Source organism: Pelmatolapia mariae, linkage group LG2 (assembly GCF_036321145.2).
Source record: "Pelmatolapia mariae isolate MD_Pm_ZW linkage group LG2, Pm_UMD_F_2, whole genome shotgun sequence".
Lineage (NCBI taxonomy): Eukaryota > Metazoa > Chordata > Actinopteri > Cichliformes > Cichlidae > Pelmatolapia > Pelmatolapia mariae.
The window spans coordinates 9,021,199-9,037,130 of NC_086228.1; the positions used below are offsets into that span (position 1 = coordinate 9,021,199).

Below are 15,932 nucleotides of genomic sequence, written 5' to 3' on the forward strand. Positions count from 1 at the left end.
TAAAATGTAATTAATGTAAGCATGGAAAGAAACTTCCAAACTCCTATGAGGACACGTCGGTCTAATTTATGCAGTTACACAAAGCTGAAATGATCAGAACATTAAAAGAACATTGTTATAATAACAGTAAATGTTAGTATGGCAGAGTGTTTCAGAAAAAGCTCAGGTGACACAATGAAGGAACACCTGAAAGACTCAAACCTCACTGATGGAAATGATCAGGATAAACCACAGAGCTGTCTTCATAAAGTCATCAGCACATCAGAAACAGCAGTGACACGAGCTCCAGCTGCCTGACAGGTCTGCACAAAACACTCGTTTCCACGTGATCTGTGCCAAAATCACTCGCAACACTCAGCAGCTTAATGAGCCCCACGAGAGCCGCTGCCACTGTGTGAGTGTGTGTGTCTCTAACTGTGTGTGTGTCTGTGTGACCCCGGTCCTTGTGTTGACAGGCAGCTCAGAGAAAGTTTTGCTGGCGTTTGGATGAAGATGGACGGGGCGAGCGAGGTTAATGGTGGCAGGGGACAATCTCTCTCTCTTTCACAGTCTCCACGTGCACTCGCTCTCTAACCTTCCCTCTGTGTTTGTTTTCGGTCACACACACATGTGAGAATGATTCCCGCGATGGTCATGTTGTTAAAGACTTTATTTATCAGACTGTTTATGACACCAGAGCCCATCATCTCTGAAAACAGCGAGCAGCAGCCGAGACAGCTGGAGGAATATAAATGAGTGTGTGAGGCAGGATGGACACACACACAGGGACACACACACCCCCACACATCTCACTGACTGTGTGGTCACGTCACGGCTACACTGCATCACCTGACACTGACTGATCCACTCATCACAGAGGTAGTAACCTGCTCTCACCTGAATCAGATTTATACAAAGACAAAGAGGAGTTGAAAAGGGTGCAGAGAGAGTTGAGGGGACTGATAAGGAATGGGAAGGACAGCTACAGGCAGAAGATGGAGAACCAGCTTCAGCAAAACAACGTTGGTGAAGTCTGGAGAGGCCTCAGAACCAATTCAGGCCACAAACATCAGAACTCTCTGCCTGGGAGGGATGTGAGGTGGGCAAATGAACTGAATCATTTCTTCAACAGATTTGATTTAGCCATGAGGCAGTCTCCAACATCGGCTGCAGACTCACCCACCCCCACTGCTGCTGTTCCACCTCTGACACCTCAGACACTTCACACCTCCTCTATTCACCCTGCTCACTCCTCCCCACCCCCAACAACAGCATCCAATACACACTCAACACAAGGCTCCAGCCTGTCTCTCTCAACCACCCAGGTTAGGAGGGAACTGAGGAGGATTAAAGCCAAGAAGGCAGCGGGTCCAGATGGCATCAGCTCGAGGGTCGTCAGGTCCTGCGCGGACCAACTGTGTGGTGTGATGGAGCACCTCTTCAACCTGAGCCTGAGGCTGGGAAGAGTCCCACAGCTCTGGAAAACCTCCTGTGTTGTACCAGTGCCAAAGACTTCACGCCCCAAGGACCTCAACAGCTACAGGCCGGTGGCTCTGACATCCCACCTGATGAAGACCCTGGAGCGGCTGGTCCTGGCTCAGCTTCGGCGCCTTGTGAGCTCATCACTGGAGCCACTTCAGTTTGCCTACCAGCCTGGCATTGGAGCGGATGATGCCGTCATTCACCTCCTACATCGCTCCCTCGCTCACCTGGAGACCGCTGGAAGCACTGTGAGAATCATGTTCTTTGATTTCTCCAGTGCCTTCAACACTATTCTTCTCTCGGTTCTGAAGGACAAGCTGGAGAACTCTGGAGTGGACCATCACCTCACTACCTGGATTTTGGACTACCTCACCGACCGACCACAGTATGTGAGGACTCAGGGCTGTGTGTCGGACAGGGTCGTCTGCAGTACGGGGACCCCACAGGGAACGGTTCTGGCTCCGTTCCTCTTCACCATCTACACTGCAGACTTCTCCCACAACTCCACCCAGTGCTTCCTGCAGAAGTTCTCTGATGACTCTGCTATAGTCGGCCTCATCACTGATGGGGACGACAAGGAGTACAGAGGACTGACTCAGGACTTTGTGGACTGGTGCCAGCTGAACTACCTCCAGATCAATGCCAGTAAAACAAAGGAGCTGGTGGTAGACTTCCGCAGGCACAAACATCCTCCACTGCAACCACTGAACATCCAAGGTATGGACATTGAGGCTGTGGACAGCTACAGGTACCTTGGTGTTCATCTGAACAGCAAACTGGACTGGACTCATAACTCAGACGCCCTCTACAGGAAAGGGCAGAGCAGACTGTACCTGCTGCGGAGACTCAGGTCGTTTGGAGTGGAGGGCCCACTCCTGAAGACCTTCTATGACTCTGTGGTGGCCTCAGCCATCTTTTATGGTGTGGTCTGCTGGGGCGGCAGCATCTCTTCTGGGGACAGGAAGAGACTGAACAGGCTTATCCGAAGGGCCAGCTCTGTTCTAGGATGCCCTCTGGACCCAGTGGAGGTGGTGAGTGACAGGAGAATGGTGGCTAAGCTGTCATCCCTGTTGGACAACATCTCCCACCCCATGCATGAGACTGTGACAGCACTGAGCAGCTCCTTCAGTGGGAGACTGCGGCACCCACGGTGTGGGACGGAGAGATTTCGCAGGTCTTTCCTCCCCACTGCTGTCAGACTGTACAACAAAGACTTTAACTGATCAAACACACACATCCACAAATGTGCAATAACACTAAGTGCAATAATCTTTTCTGGCATCGTTGTATTTTTACTCAGTTGTATATAGCATTTGTATTCTATTTTTATCTTATTGTATATTTTATTCTATTTTATTCTATTCTGTACAGTTGTGTACTGTATTTATTCTTATTTTATTTTATTCTAATTTTTGCTTCATAACTTTTGCACTGTCCACTTCCTGCTGTGACAAAACAAATTTCCCACGTGTGGGACTAATAAAGGTTATCTTATCTTAGCTTATACAGACAGTAAATATGATCAGGTGGAGATGGTGGAGAGGATGAAGATGCTCTGTGAGCCAGTGCTGCTCTTCAGGCTGTGTGTCGGACACAGTGGAATCACTTTTACTGAGTCACAGCTCAGTGGGAGTGTTATCTGCCCCATTCTCGTCCCAACGTCAGGCAGCCTGATCCACATCTGCAGGGGGGCCCAGGAGCGAATCGGCTCTGTTCCTTGTGATCACTGTGGCTTATATGGAGCGAAACACCTCAGTCTCAGTGGACTGTTTTCATTGAGTGGAAGATGGATGGGTTAAAGCAGAATTTTCCACATTTAAACAGCAGAGAACACAGTATATCTGACATGCTTACACTGCAGAGGTTTGGCAGTAAGGTTAACTCTTTACCCCTGAACTCAGAGCATTCTGTCGTATTTAAGGCAGCTTATAGTCAGAATGACTGCGTGTGCATCAGAAGGCAGTGATGCTGGTCTCAGGAACTATTCTAATTACTTCATGGATATACACTGAGGGGTCAGAGGTCATCGAGCCGCTGAATGTTGCCTTCACGTCAGTGAGCCTAACCTGCAGCAGAAGTCGCTACATACCTGCAGCTTCACAGGTGTACCTCTGAAGTCAGAGACGCACACGTTTCTGCACATGACACCAAAGCTGTGAGCTCATTAATATTCCGTCAGTTATTCCTGACACGCGGAGAGGTCATTGGTCATTGTCAGGCTGCTGAGCTCCACAATGACCTCTCTGCTCACACTGTTTCCATCTGTCTTACACCTGGATGTTAATCATACACAGTATAATACACAGGAATATGTAGGCTGGTGGGAGGGAAACACACGTGTAAATATTCTGGGATGTTCCAGGTAAAATTAGTGTTTCCAGAGTGTCCCGGGTGCTCGTCTCAGTGTTTAGGAACTCAGTAATTTTATGAATTTTCTTTTTCAGATAAAACTTTCAGAGGGCAAGAAGAAATAAACATTTAAAGGAAAGAGGTTTTTCTTGAAAGCCTCATACACGCCGGCCTGAGTGAAACCCGCTCACCCAGACTGAATCTGTGAGCGCGTCATTTTGTTTCCATACTTCGCGCGGCACTTGTGTCGCAGCGGATCTTAAACTGAACTTAAACATGACTCGACCCTGTGTCTGTGGTGTCGGCAGCCTCGTCCGTCTGTCTCTGTGTCTGATATGCTGTTGTTGTTGTTGTTGTTGCCATGGGGACGCATGAAGCATTTCTTCTTCGTGTAAACAAAAACTTCCCAGAATCCCATTTTTTTTCTGTTTATGCTAAACATATTTTGTTCAGCTTTTTTCCATCTTTGGCTCGTCTTTGTGTCTCCTCGGGCAGCTTTCACTGCCACGAACTTGTGAATACAAACCCCCCTCCCACGCGGACGCCAGCCCGCAGCACTCACCAGGTGGTCGATGCCGATGCTGTTCCAGCCCTGCATGATGGGCAGGAAGGAGATGAAAGTGGGAATGACCCAGCAGCCACCGATCATTAAAGCCACTCGCATGGGTGTCATTTTGTTCCGGTAGACCAGAGGCTGGCAGCAGATAGCGTAGTATCTGCAGGCAGATGACAGAGAGAGAGCGTAAGTATGATTACAGGAAGCAGACTCACACACACTCATTAAAAATTGCCACAAACACACAGCTTCACCCCCAACCTGAAAAAGAGAAGAAGAAGAAAAGGAAGCGAGCTGTGAAATGGTTCGATATTAATGCTGCAGGTAGAGCATGTGAAAGTTAAAGGAATCGACGAGTCCGAGCATCTCTTATTTTATTTTCTGTTGCCTGGAATAAATGAGCAAATCCATGAATAGAGCCAAAAACACAAAGAGTCACTGTGAATAAACTGGCTTCAGTCCCCCCCGACCTCCTGGCTCTCTTTTCCAGTTTCAGAGAGCGAGACAAGAGGACATTTCCACAATCCAACGTTTACAAAAACATGCTAACCACCAATAAAAGCCACCAATTAGCACTGACTTCAGGAATGAAACTGTTCCCATTACTTTCCCGTAATGTCTCTTTCCACTGAGAGAGCCTGTCTCTCATCATCATCCATCATCATCATCTCTGTACCTCCTCTCTCATCCCGCCCTCACGTCTCGCCTTTCTGCTTTTGTCCTCCATCTGTTCTGCTTTGATCCCACCCTTCGATCACAATTATATTGCCCCATTCTGCATCCCGAAGGCTCAGCTGAAGACCAGAGGAGCCATGCTGACACCATCACCGACCATCTGAGGCCTTTTCTTCACACTGTTCAGCCACTTGTCTCCCAGAGGCACAAACCTGGATCCTCCGCTGCATCTGCCAGTAACCCAACACTGCACACAGAGGGCTGGGCCTGTGGTGGGGTATTCCTTTAAATATGATTTAAAATCAATAATAATGCTGATTCTGGCCTAACTCTAACCCTGCTCTATTAAACACATACTCCTCCCTCTGATGTTCAAACTTCTGCCTCTTCACACACTTGAGGGAAGCTCCACGTCTCACTCTAAGCAACAGACTGGGAGAGACATGAAACAAAAGGAAGGAGAGGAAGCTATTAAAAAAGGAAGGAAAGATAAAAACAAAGGAGGAAGAGGAAAAGAGAAATGAGAAGGATGAGGATAAAGAGGCTGATTAATCCTTTTATCAAAGCTCCGATGACAGATGTGGCGTTCCTCATGGGAACAAAGCCTCCATATCTGCACTTTTATCTGGTCACTGAGCTGAAGCCTGTTCCACCGTGACAGAAAACAGATAAAGTGAACCAACCAAAACGGACCTCCTGACCTCCTGCACACAAAGTGCTTCTGTGAGCCGCCGTGTGTTCGTTTCAGGTGTAAAACTTCTTCCTGTGCTGAAGCTGCAGAGTCTGCAAACTTGTGTGGATGGTTAGAAGGTGAAGACCCAGACACAGGAACCCGAAAACACACAGTGAGGGTAAGCAGACACCCTCACGCACTGAGGAGTAATGAGGATTAACCACAGCTGGGAGGAAACAAGACAGAGGTGTACTCAATTATCAGAAATGCAAGTGAAACAGGAAGTGAACAATAAGAACTGAAGAGGGAAATGCAGACCACCAACAAACAGGAGAATGCTATAAAAGTCCAAAAATATAACTAGAAGTCAAAATATGAGGAATACAGAACAGAAGACTCCCACGAGTCCTTCTACTTGATTTAAGCTGTTGCGTTAAAGGTGGTGTTTGATATCCAGGTGATAAAACAGCAGTTTAACCAATCAGTATACACTGCAATAGTTTTTGCACATGCTCACAAGTTTTACAGGGTAAAGTAACATGTCCATCTTATTGTAACAGACGCATGGCAGACCCGACCACATATTGCACACGTTGACTTTTCAACACTTTCTTTTATTTCCGGTTGTCGTAACTTACACATGGCTGCAGCTTTTCAGTTGCCAGCCGAACACACCAACAACAACGAGGCCCCTAGGACGCAATTCATTCTACTTTTAAGCCAGTGAGCGTGATTGCTGATGCTGCTCAGGTGTGTCCGCCTCCCCCACAGCTGCACCACAGACCATGCCCTGCCACACTTATATATTTCAGCTCTGTAATATTCTTGATATTTAATTTGAAAAATTTGTATATATATTAGAGCTCTTTGTTATACTTCGTAAACTTTGTAATATGATGTATTATATAATTAGTTCAGCCTGTTACTGTTTTTATTGTCTTTCCTCAGGGATGATTAAAGTGTGCTTAATCTCTGTGTGTGTGTATTTACATAACTACATCCAGCTTGTTGTGCGTGACTTTCCTGGTTTTTCTGTTTTTTGATGTTCTGAAGTTTGGTTTCTCATCTGGCTCTGCTCTGAGTATTCCTGTCTAATCCATCTCTGTATTTGGTCTCTCGTCCCTCTGTGTCAGGTTGAGATCATTTCTTAGTGTTTCGAGTTTCTCTTATCTGGGTTCTGTTCTCAGTTGTTTTCGTTATCATGTTTCCCCGTGTTCTCTGTGCATTGTCTAGTAATCGCCTGCTTGTGATTCCAGGTTTTGTTACTTCGTGTTGTCCGTTGGTAGTTGTTTGTCTCCTGTGCTTGTGTATAGTTTAAGCCTCGTGTCTCGTCATTCCCTTCCATGTTTCTTTGTGTTCCCGTCTCATCTGCTTTTTCCTTTTGTCTCCCCCTGGTCTAGTCGTCTTGTTCTCCTCTTTCTTGAGTTCCCCTTGTTCCCTGTTCAGTCTTTCTGTGCCAGTCACTCATGTCTCCATGCCTGTTCACCTCTGTTTCTGTGCCAAGCCCATGTATCTTAGTCCTGGTGTTTATATTAGTTACTTCCTGTTTTGTTTTGATAGTCCCTCACCTCATGTGCATTATGTTCAGTTTTGCTTCCTCTGTCTTGTTGTCCCTGGTTTGTTCCTGCCATGTTTCTGCCTTGCTGTGCATTTACTGTGTCTGTCTCCCCCTGGTCTTTGTCACGCCATCCCTCGTACCTTTCTAGCTGAGCTCCCAGCTCTGAGGTCCCACTGGAAGTGTTTTCACTTGTTTAGTGTTTAGAGGGCAAATCTGCTCCACTCCTGAGTTCTGCATTTGGGTCCGGCAGCTGCTCAGCTACTTCGACCCCTTTGACTTCAGCACTCTGGGTTTAAGAACAAAGTTCACGCTCAGCATTCGTCAAGCTTGTTTCAAGCAGCAAACACACAGAAAGCTTTTCTCTATGATGGTGGAATCAAAGCTTTCATCGATCAGGTCAGCAAACGTGTACGATTTCTACTTGACTCCACGGCGTGTGCTGACACAATCTTGTGCTCTCACATTTTGTCCTCGTCAGGTAACACACAGGCTTGTTCTGCTTACACCGGACAGCTGTTCCAGCTGTGACAGAGAAAAGAACACGCTGTATGCAGATGTTTGCACACAGCATAAACTTTTATTTTATTTCAAATATTCATGTACTGTCACTGAGTGTTTCTGTGGTGTGCACAGTGCGGTGTGAGTCACAGACTTCGCCGTCACTCAGTTTTGGCTGGAGCTCAGGTTTGTGCTCAGCTGCTGCGTGTCGATGCTCTATTGCTCCAAAGTGATAAAAAAGCAAATATTGCAGCTTCTAGAAATAATCAGCGCCCGGCCTGACTGCGGTCTGTCCGCTGAACTCCAAACTTGGTATTTCTGTGACCTTTGTGTGTCCTCATAAGTCTGACTGAGGCTGCTCTGCTGCTGTATCACAGCTGTATTCTGTGGACATTTTATTTCTGCCTCCTCTGCTGTGATCCTCCCTCATTACCTACTTGTGGCGACTGGCATTTCACAGCCATCGGTAATTTGGAGTGAAAGTGTGGTCTGCATGTGCAGTGGCATTAAAAAAGGTCAAGAGGGCCTTTTCTATCTGAATCCCTAAAATAGTCGTGGAGAAAGGTTGCAGATTGATTATTTAAGTGTGGATGTGGAGGTCTGAATGACACAGCTCCCCGGTGTGTCCAGCTCCACTGTCAATCCCAGTATTGTATGAAAGCTGAAATACACACAAAGAGCCAACAGTGAGCACAAAAGCACAAAGACACACAGTGCAGGTAAATGTCGTGACCGCGGGCCTATAATTCACTCCCCCTGTTTATTTTCTACATTTTAATTCATCATTTATTTCAGAATATCAGAGCTGATTTCTGGAAACAAGCAAACCCGCATGCCGCCAAATGTTCCTTCACATGCGTATCTTCTAGGATGGAAATGTAAAAATAGGAAAACAGGTTTAAAACAATTTCCTGCTACACCGAAGATGCACGTGTCTGAGAGCAATGAAGTTTTCAATAAAAAAGTATGATGCTTTGCTTTAAGACCTCGCTATAGATTTCCTCTCCATGGCCCACAGCAACCTGATAAACCTCATTCTGCTGTGCAGACAAAAACAAAATGACTGTTAAATTCGGCTGCTTTTATTTGCCTCTCACTGTGGCTTTGATGGTCAGTGGGCTGGATGATCTCTGAACACTGTATTACTTTCATGAGTTATGTTACTGACAGAGCTGGGTGCAATCACATTACATTTTCCAGTGATGAATTCAGAACCCACACTACAGTTACAATTATGTTGTTACTCACGTTACAAAGGTTCTTCAGTTACGTGTCTGAACGTCAGGTGGACAGCTGCTGCAATCAGCTGATTTCAGCTCACGGTTGACAGCGCATTTTTTTTATAGCATTAAGGACAAATACGAAATGTGAAGTGCGAACTTTGTCCAGGACAGAAACATCTGTGCTGACCGCATGCTAATGCTAAGCTAACCAAGAACCCCGAGTGTATGCAGACCTGCTTTCAGACTGGATCATTCACAAACCGCTGACAGCAAAACTTTCCAGTAATATTATAAGACTCAGATCTGTTTAATGTGTTAATGTGATGACATCTTTGATCAGATTCTGTGAAAGCAGAATTCATGATGATAGAGACCGTTCTCTATCCTGTTCTTTAAAATGATTTGATTCAGCTCTGAGTGTTTTTGTGCCTTTTACTCGTAGCATCGTCCTTGAGGTGTTTCTGCTATTTTTAGTCTTCATTCACTTCTTTTCAGCTCAGCAGATGAATAAGAAGCTTTCTTGTGCAGCTGCTCTCTTCTTTTCTTCTCCAGCTCCATTCAAATATATATTTTTGTAAAATTAGCGAAACACTTGATGTCTGATATTCTTTTTGTTGCACCCCTCCAACCCGCACACACACAGCTTCTGTTTGAACTTGAGTGTTTTCAGAATCTCAGAGTTATTTCTTCCAGCAGCCACGGCGACCTCTGACCTGTTTCAGGCTGAGGGAACAAGAATCCAGCTGCTGTTCAAATGGCCCCGTTCACTCAACATGTTTGGACAAGTTAAGCTCAAATATAAATGACTGGATAATGGCTGAATTCCATTTCGCTTGGATCCGGGTGGCTCCAGTCAGGCTGTCATGGATTACTGCCACAGCAGTGAACAGTGGGCAACTCTGTTTTATTCCAGCTTCTCTGTAATCCGTGTTATTAGCCACACCTGTGCTTTTCTTTCTGGTGGCCTTCTGGCAGCAGTACTGCTGGAAACAGGTGCTGTGTCTCAGTTCAAGCACTTCCACGTACGCACTTCCTGCGTATAAAGATGGGTGTAGTCGTCTGTCAGTTAGCGCTTTACCCCACACTGGTAGTTTTCTGGAAGGATCTTGTTTGTGGAGAGGATGGAGTGATACAGTGATCAGACACTAGCTTGGATAGCAAGCTGGAACCATAGACTGTACCGCTAAGCAAAGTCATGGATATCTCCCAGTTTATTCAAATAAAATTCCAAAACCGGAGCTCAGACTTCTTGGACGGTCTGTTAGTACAGTGACCTCACAGCAGCCCCGTTATTGGTCACATGATGTCATTAAAATATTCCAAAGGGCTCCAACAGCACAAACACGGTCCAGAGGTCCAGCTCAGCCCAGCAGCTACAGCCGCTAAGGACGAGTCTGAATAAAATCATCAAGGACGGCTGAGACGTGTGCAGGACCAGGAGAACCAGCCTTCACCAAACAGCTGCTGCATATTCGTCCACAGCGGACTAATGACCCTGAAGGCTCGAGGACTTTGGATGGACCTCATTATACACTGGCTGGGATATGAAGACATCCTCGTACGTCATAGCTGTTATGTTAAAGTAGTGATTTCTGATGTGATGATATAATGATTTATAATCAGACTCGATGCTTAAATGTTTAAATGCTTAAACATTAACCTTGTAATTCTGTGAATAACAGTTCAGGATTCGGTTTGTGTCTGTAACATCTAATGAACAGTCATTCCAGCCAATAAAAATGATCCTCGGGGCCTGTATCCTCGCCACTAAAGCAATAACCCAGCATCACGCCTAGAGCGATTCAGGTTACAGGTTTCTGTTCAGCATTCTTTTATTGAAAGCAGAGCCAGAACCAGAGCATGTCCATCACAAAAACCCAGGAGCACAACCTCAGACTCTGTAGCTGTCAGTTAAGGGTTAAAGGTTAAAGTTCATGACAGCACAGCAGGAGAAAAGATCCAAATTTAGCAGCACATCTCCACCAGAGGGGCTGAAACAGGAAAGAACGGAGCTGCTGCAGTGGTCCAAAGTCCAGAGCAGCGCACTGGCTCTCATTAGCATTCCCAGAACATCAAATACTGCAGTTTAGTCTGGAAACGCTGCCCGAATGCACTTCCAAAAAAGGCTAACCCTCAGAGTCCAGAACAACATGTGACACCCTGAGACCAGAGAGCATCGGCGTGCTTTGCCCAAACTTGGACCTACTGGACAGGATTACTGCTTTTATAAGGACCTGCAGACTGTGCCCAACCACGGCTTCAACATGAGCTCAGCTGTACTTTACAACACTCTCTATCAGGTCTATATATTCATGCTAACTATAAATGAGGACCCTCTGGTTCAGCTCCACAGTTTCTCCTTCAGTTTCTGTGCCGTGGTTATTCTACACATTCACAGTGTCTCTGTCGATAAATGTTTTTCTGATTTCTACCTCGACAGGAGTGTGCCCCGTTGTGTGAGACAGAAAGAGTAATAAGAGTAATATTAAAACTAAGTAGCTGCCGCCATTGTTGGAAACTGGAATTGGCTGGGCCGCGCTATGAATTCTGCGATATGGTTTTTCAATTTTGTTGTCCGGGTGGAAAACCCGTCGGTTCATGAAGAGGTTTGTTGTCGGGGCTAAAGTGTGCTAGCAGACGCGACGTTACATGAAATGTTTTACAGAGTAAAACTTCATATGAAGTAAAACTGCATATGAAGAATTTCTACTTCCCAGTTGTTGTAACGGAACCAGTGCTACACAGTATCAGAGGAACATTTAATCTGGCCACCATATGGAGCTCCAGCCTCTCTCTGCCTGACGGATAGAAAACTGCTGCACTTTCACACGGTGACATCTGTCAGGTTTTCAGCGCAACAAGCAGACACATGACGACCTGTGATTATCGCTCAACGGTTTACAAACTGCTCTAAAGCAGCTGCTGCCTCTTCTTACAGTAATGACATGTTATTAAAGCTCACCAGCCTTGCTCATTAATTATCACATTACCTGTAACTCTTAATCAGAATGACGGTATGTTTTCACACGTGTGGACGGTTGTGTCACATATGCGATTTGTAGCGTGTGCACTTCAGCTACTGTTAGGAAAGGACAGACTCGGCTGGCCGCGTGCGGAACAGCAGGAACTTTATAATCGAGAAGCCGAACAGAATGATGCATGAGAACATGCCTCTCTGTCACTCACATTAAAAGCAGGAAGTGTGTGTGCAGCTAATTAGCAGGTAGGGGAGGAAAATGCAGCGCACAGTAGATTTGATGATTCACAGGGGACAGGGCGCTCGAGGGTAATGACGGGCAATTGCCTTGCTATGAATTGGTAATTGAAGCTGTGCCGGGATGCAGAGACAGCTGTACATACACAGGAATACAAAGCTCCTGCAGCCAGATAATTTAATGAAGAAACCATTTCCTCCTTTGCTGTTTGTGGCTCTGCATTAAAAATACATGCACACACATGTGAGAGACGGAGCTCACTGGTGTGAAACAGATAACTAACGGTCAGAGTCATTAAACATTTATTCTGCACTCAGCCTGCAGGCCTCAGACAGGTCACTGAGTCTTGCCTGTTTTCTGATTATGGACACATCATTAGTGAATGATACACAGCACAGCGATCGTCAGCATCCAGCACCGGCCCGCAGGGCCACACAGCAACTTGTAATGAGGCTTGCTCCACGTGAAATCATCCAAATCTAAGAACAGTCCAGCCTTGGCCCGCTCACAACCAGGTGAAGCTTAGTACAATAACCTAATGAAGACGTGCAAAATGTTCCCTTCATACTGTGAATATTTTCACAGGAGTGGGTCGCAGTTCAAGTTACTTTACCAGCCTTCTCATAACTTCATCATGCAGGACATTTTCGGAGCTGAAAAACACATTTAGGCCGTGTTAGCCACTGAAACCGGTTTTATATCTTTTCCCAGAGTCAGTGTGAAGACTAACTGTGCTTTGTCTCAGCAGCTCTGCTTTCACCCACATCTCACTGCTTAGCTGTGATTGCTGCAGACTCATTTCAACAGTGCTGCTGTTCACACTCGTACACAGATAGCAAGCACCGACTAATCTGATTACTTTCAAACGTCATTAGATTAGATCAAAGTTCCAGTGAAGCCAACTACATGTTCCACAAACTCTGACTTTCAGAACTCCTTCAGGTGCAGGAGGCTGTGCAGCTTAATTTGTTCCCTCAGGATCACTTTGGTGGGATTTAAAACTGTGTTTGAAAAGTCAGGAAGAAACGTTGATGTTCACTCCAGCTGTCTGCAAAAATCTCAACAACAGGATATAAGCAACTGAAGCTTTCCAACTGAGTGTGTTTACATCCTCAACTTTCACCGTGATCTGATAGGAGTTTTAATAAAAAAAAAACAGAAAACATGAGCTAGGAATATTTGACTTAAAGGTTAAAACGTGTCTTCACCCTGAAATCAAAGAAGAGCTGCTTTTGTCTCTGAAAGGAGAGAAAAACCCTCAAAATTGTTTCTCTCTCTCTTTCTCTCACTCACACACACACACGCACGCACACACACACACACACACACACACGCACGCACACACACACACACACACACACACACACACACACACACACCTCAGTCTCCTGCAGGATGATGAATAATTAAGAACAGAAAACGAGCCCCTCCATCAGAGGTGTGGGAATTGATAGACTCGAGCCAGCCAATCAAAGGCGATGGTTTGATGTGGCCTGCAGCCAATCGTTATATTCAGTATGTGTGCACACGTGCACGAGAGACCCCGACCAGTGAGAATGAGAGCGGTCCAGGTTAAGTGGTAGATTCCAGCAGATCAGACGTGCACACACAAAGAGGACAGACAGTCAGACGGTCTCACCTGTCCAGGGCGATGCAGCACAGGTGTAGTATCGACGCGGTGGTGAGCAGAACATCCAGAGAAGTCCTCACCAAACAGAAGGTCTCGCCGTAGATCCAGTGCTGGTGGACCAGCTCAATGGCGCCGAACGGCATCACCAGCACCGACACGAGCAAATCGGCAAACGCCAGCGACACGATGAAGTAGTTGGTCTTGATTTTCCTGAAGAAAGAGAGGCGGGATCAGTTAGTTCATCAAACATTAGGTGGATGTCCATGACGCTCACAGTGTCAGAGTCGCACGCACCAACTGACAGCACTTACTGTGTGAGTCTGTCCTCTTACTTCCTGTTTTACTTTGGTGGTCTTGTGTCCTGTGTGTTGTCTCAGGTGACTTTAATAAATGGTAAATGGATTGATTCTTATATAGCGCTTTTCTACTCTCCCGGAGTACTCAAAGCGCTGCATACAACATGCCTCATTCACCCATTCACACCCACTCATGCAAGCACTTCTAAACACAAGTGCAAACTATAACTACATTCACACACATTCACACTCCGATGGATGTATCAGAGGGCAATTTGGGGTTAGTATCTTGCCCAAGGACACTTGACATGCAGACTGGGGAAGCCAAGGATTGAACCACCAACCTTCCGATCAGTGGCTGATCTGCTCTACCACCTGAGCCATAGCCACCCATAATAATTGTTCCCACAGTTCCTACGCCCACCTGTACAAGTCTTTAATGTCACTACCACTATTATTGCATCTTGGCCACTATTTATATTTTTATGAACATTGTATATTTATTTTTTTGCAAAACATCATGAGCCACCTCATGGTGTTTTGCATACAGGTGTTTCCTCAAATAGAGAAATGTGGGTGTGGCTTCAGCACAAGTCTGCTAATGTGGGATGAGTCTGATTTAGTAAAGAGCATGTGGCGGCGTCTGTTATCACCATCACAAACCAGACGGTGATTTTGTGTGTTTTAGCACATGTTAGCACATGCACAAACAAAAATCACTTATTCTCTCTTATGTTTTGGATTATCTGCTGGAGTTTGAGTCTCTTGGTTATACTTTAGTCCAGTTAATGTCTACTTTCTGTTAGCTTTCTGCTTCAGGTGATTTGGTTTATTTAGTCTTGTGTGTTTCCTGTGTGCAGTGTCGCCCCGTGTAGGTGTTCCCGCCTTCTGTTACTTCCTGTTTTATTTTGTCACAGCCGGGTTAAAGTTTCGGACACGTGCTGAGCATGTCTGAACCTTTGGAGCTGCACACCACACCTCCCAGTTCATCCTCCGTCTGAAACATGCTGCTTTAGCTCTTCCCCCTCTAAGACAACTTTGTTGTGATTGGCTCACTTACAAACAGAAAGTTAAACAGTAGGTGGGATGAATGAGATGACCTTATTAGAAATAGGGCTTTGGAGCGGTTTAGGGAGGGGGCATGGCCCCGATTTTTGGTCGAGCCGCCATCTTAGTAGGCCAAACAAAGGGCTACAGGAGCGAAAGCACACGGAAACATCAGCTATGGCTCGTACTTGCTGTGTTGTCAGTTGCAATGTTAGATTGCACGATCGGGAAGGGAATAAGCTGGAAAATGGGCTCTCTTTTTATCGTTTCCCCTCCTGGAAGCAACGTGAGGGATCTCATGTATCGGATGTTACCAAACTAAGACGTCAGGCTTGGATAGCAGCGGTGAGACGAGCTTTCATCGAGTTCTCTGCCATCCTTTTTTGTTGGTGTGCTCCCGACATTTTCATTCCGGTAAGTTATAAACAAATTCATATTGCTCTTTATAGGCTTTTAGTTTTATTTTCAATGCCCTGAGGTCATAGAAAATTAGAACAAACATCCTAATGTGTGACGCAGCAGAACTATGTTCTGTTTATGGAGTAGTTTATTGGTGACAACTCCTCCAGAGTAGGGAGTGGAATTTGCCTTTTTTGTGGATGGCTCCTTTTGCCTTCCACTGCAGACGGTGTGTTTATGTTTTCATCTAGAGCAAATTTTGGTGCAGCTGCTGAGGAGAAGTCAATGTGCAACCTCTGGCTGTATCTTGGTCATATGGTCAACGTACTCACAACATGGAGGCTTAAAAACG

General features: G+C 45.8%; 1 protein-coding gene across 3 annotated transcripts in view; it reads right to left on the reverse strand.

Moving 5' to 3' along the window:
* Positions 1–15,932, reverse strand: part of htr4 (5-hydroxytryptamine receptor 4) — a 138,236-nt gene that overhangs the window by 44,197 nt on the left and 78,107 nt on the right. For all 3 annotated transcript variants that reach the window (XM_065469733.1, XM_063492679.2, XM_063492689.2), the window contains exons 4-5: positions 13,848–14,048; positions 4,373–4,526 (exon numbers count right to left, since the gene is read on the reverse strand). In XM_065469733.1, the coding sequence (XP_065325805.1) occupies positions 4,373–4,526; positions 13,848–14,048 (355 nt within the window). The remainder of the gene's footprint in view (positions 1–4,372; positions 4,527–13,847; positions 14,049–15,932) is intronic.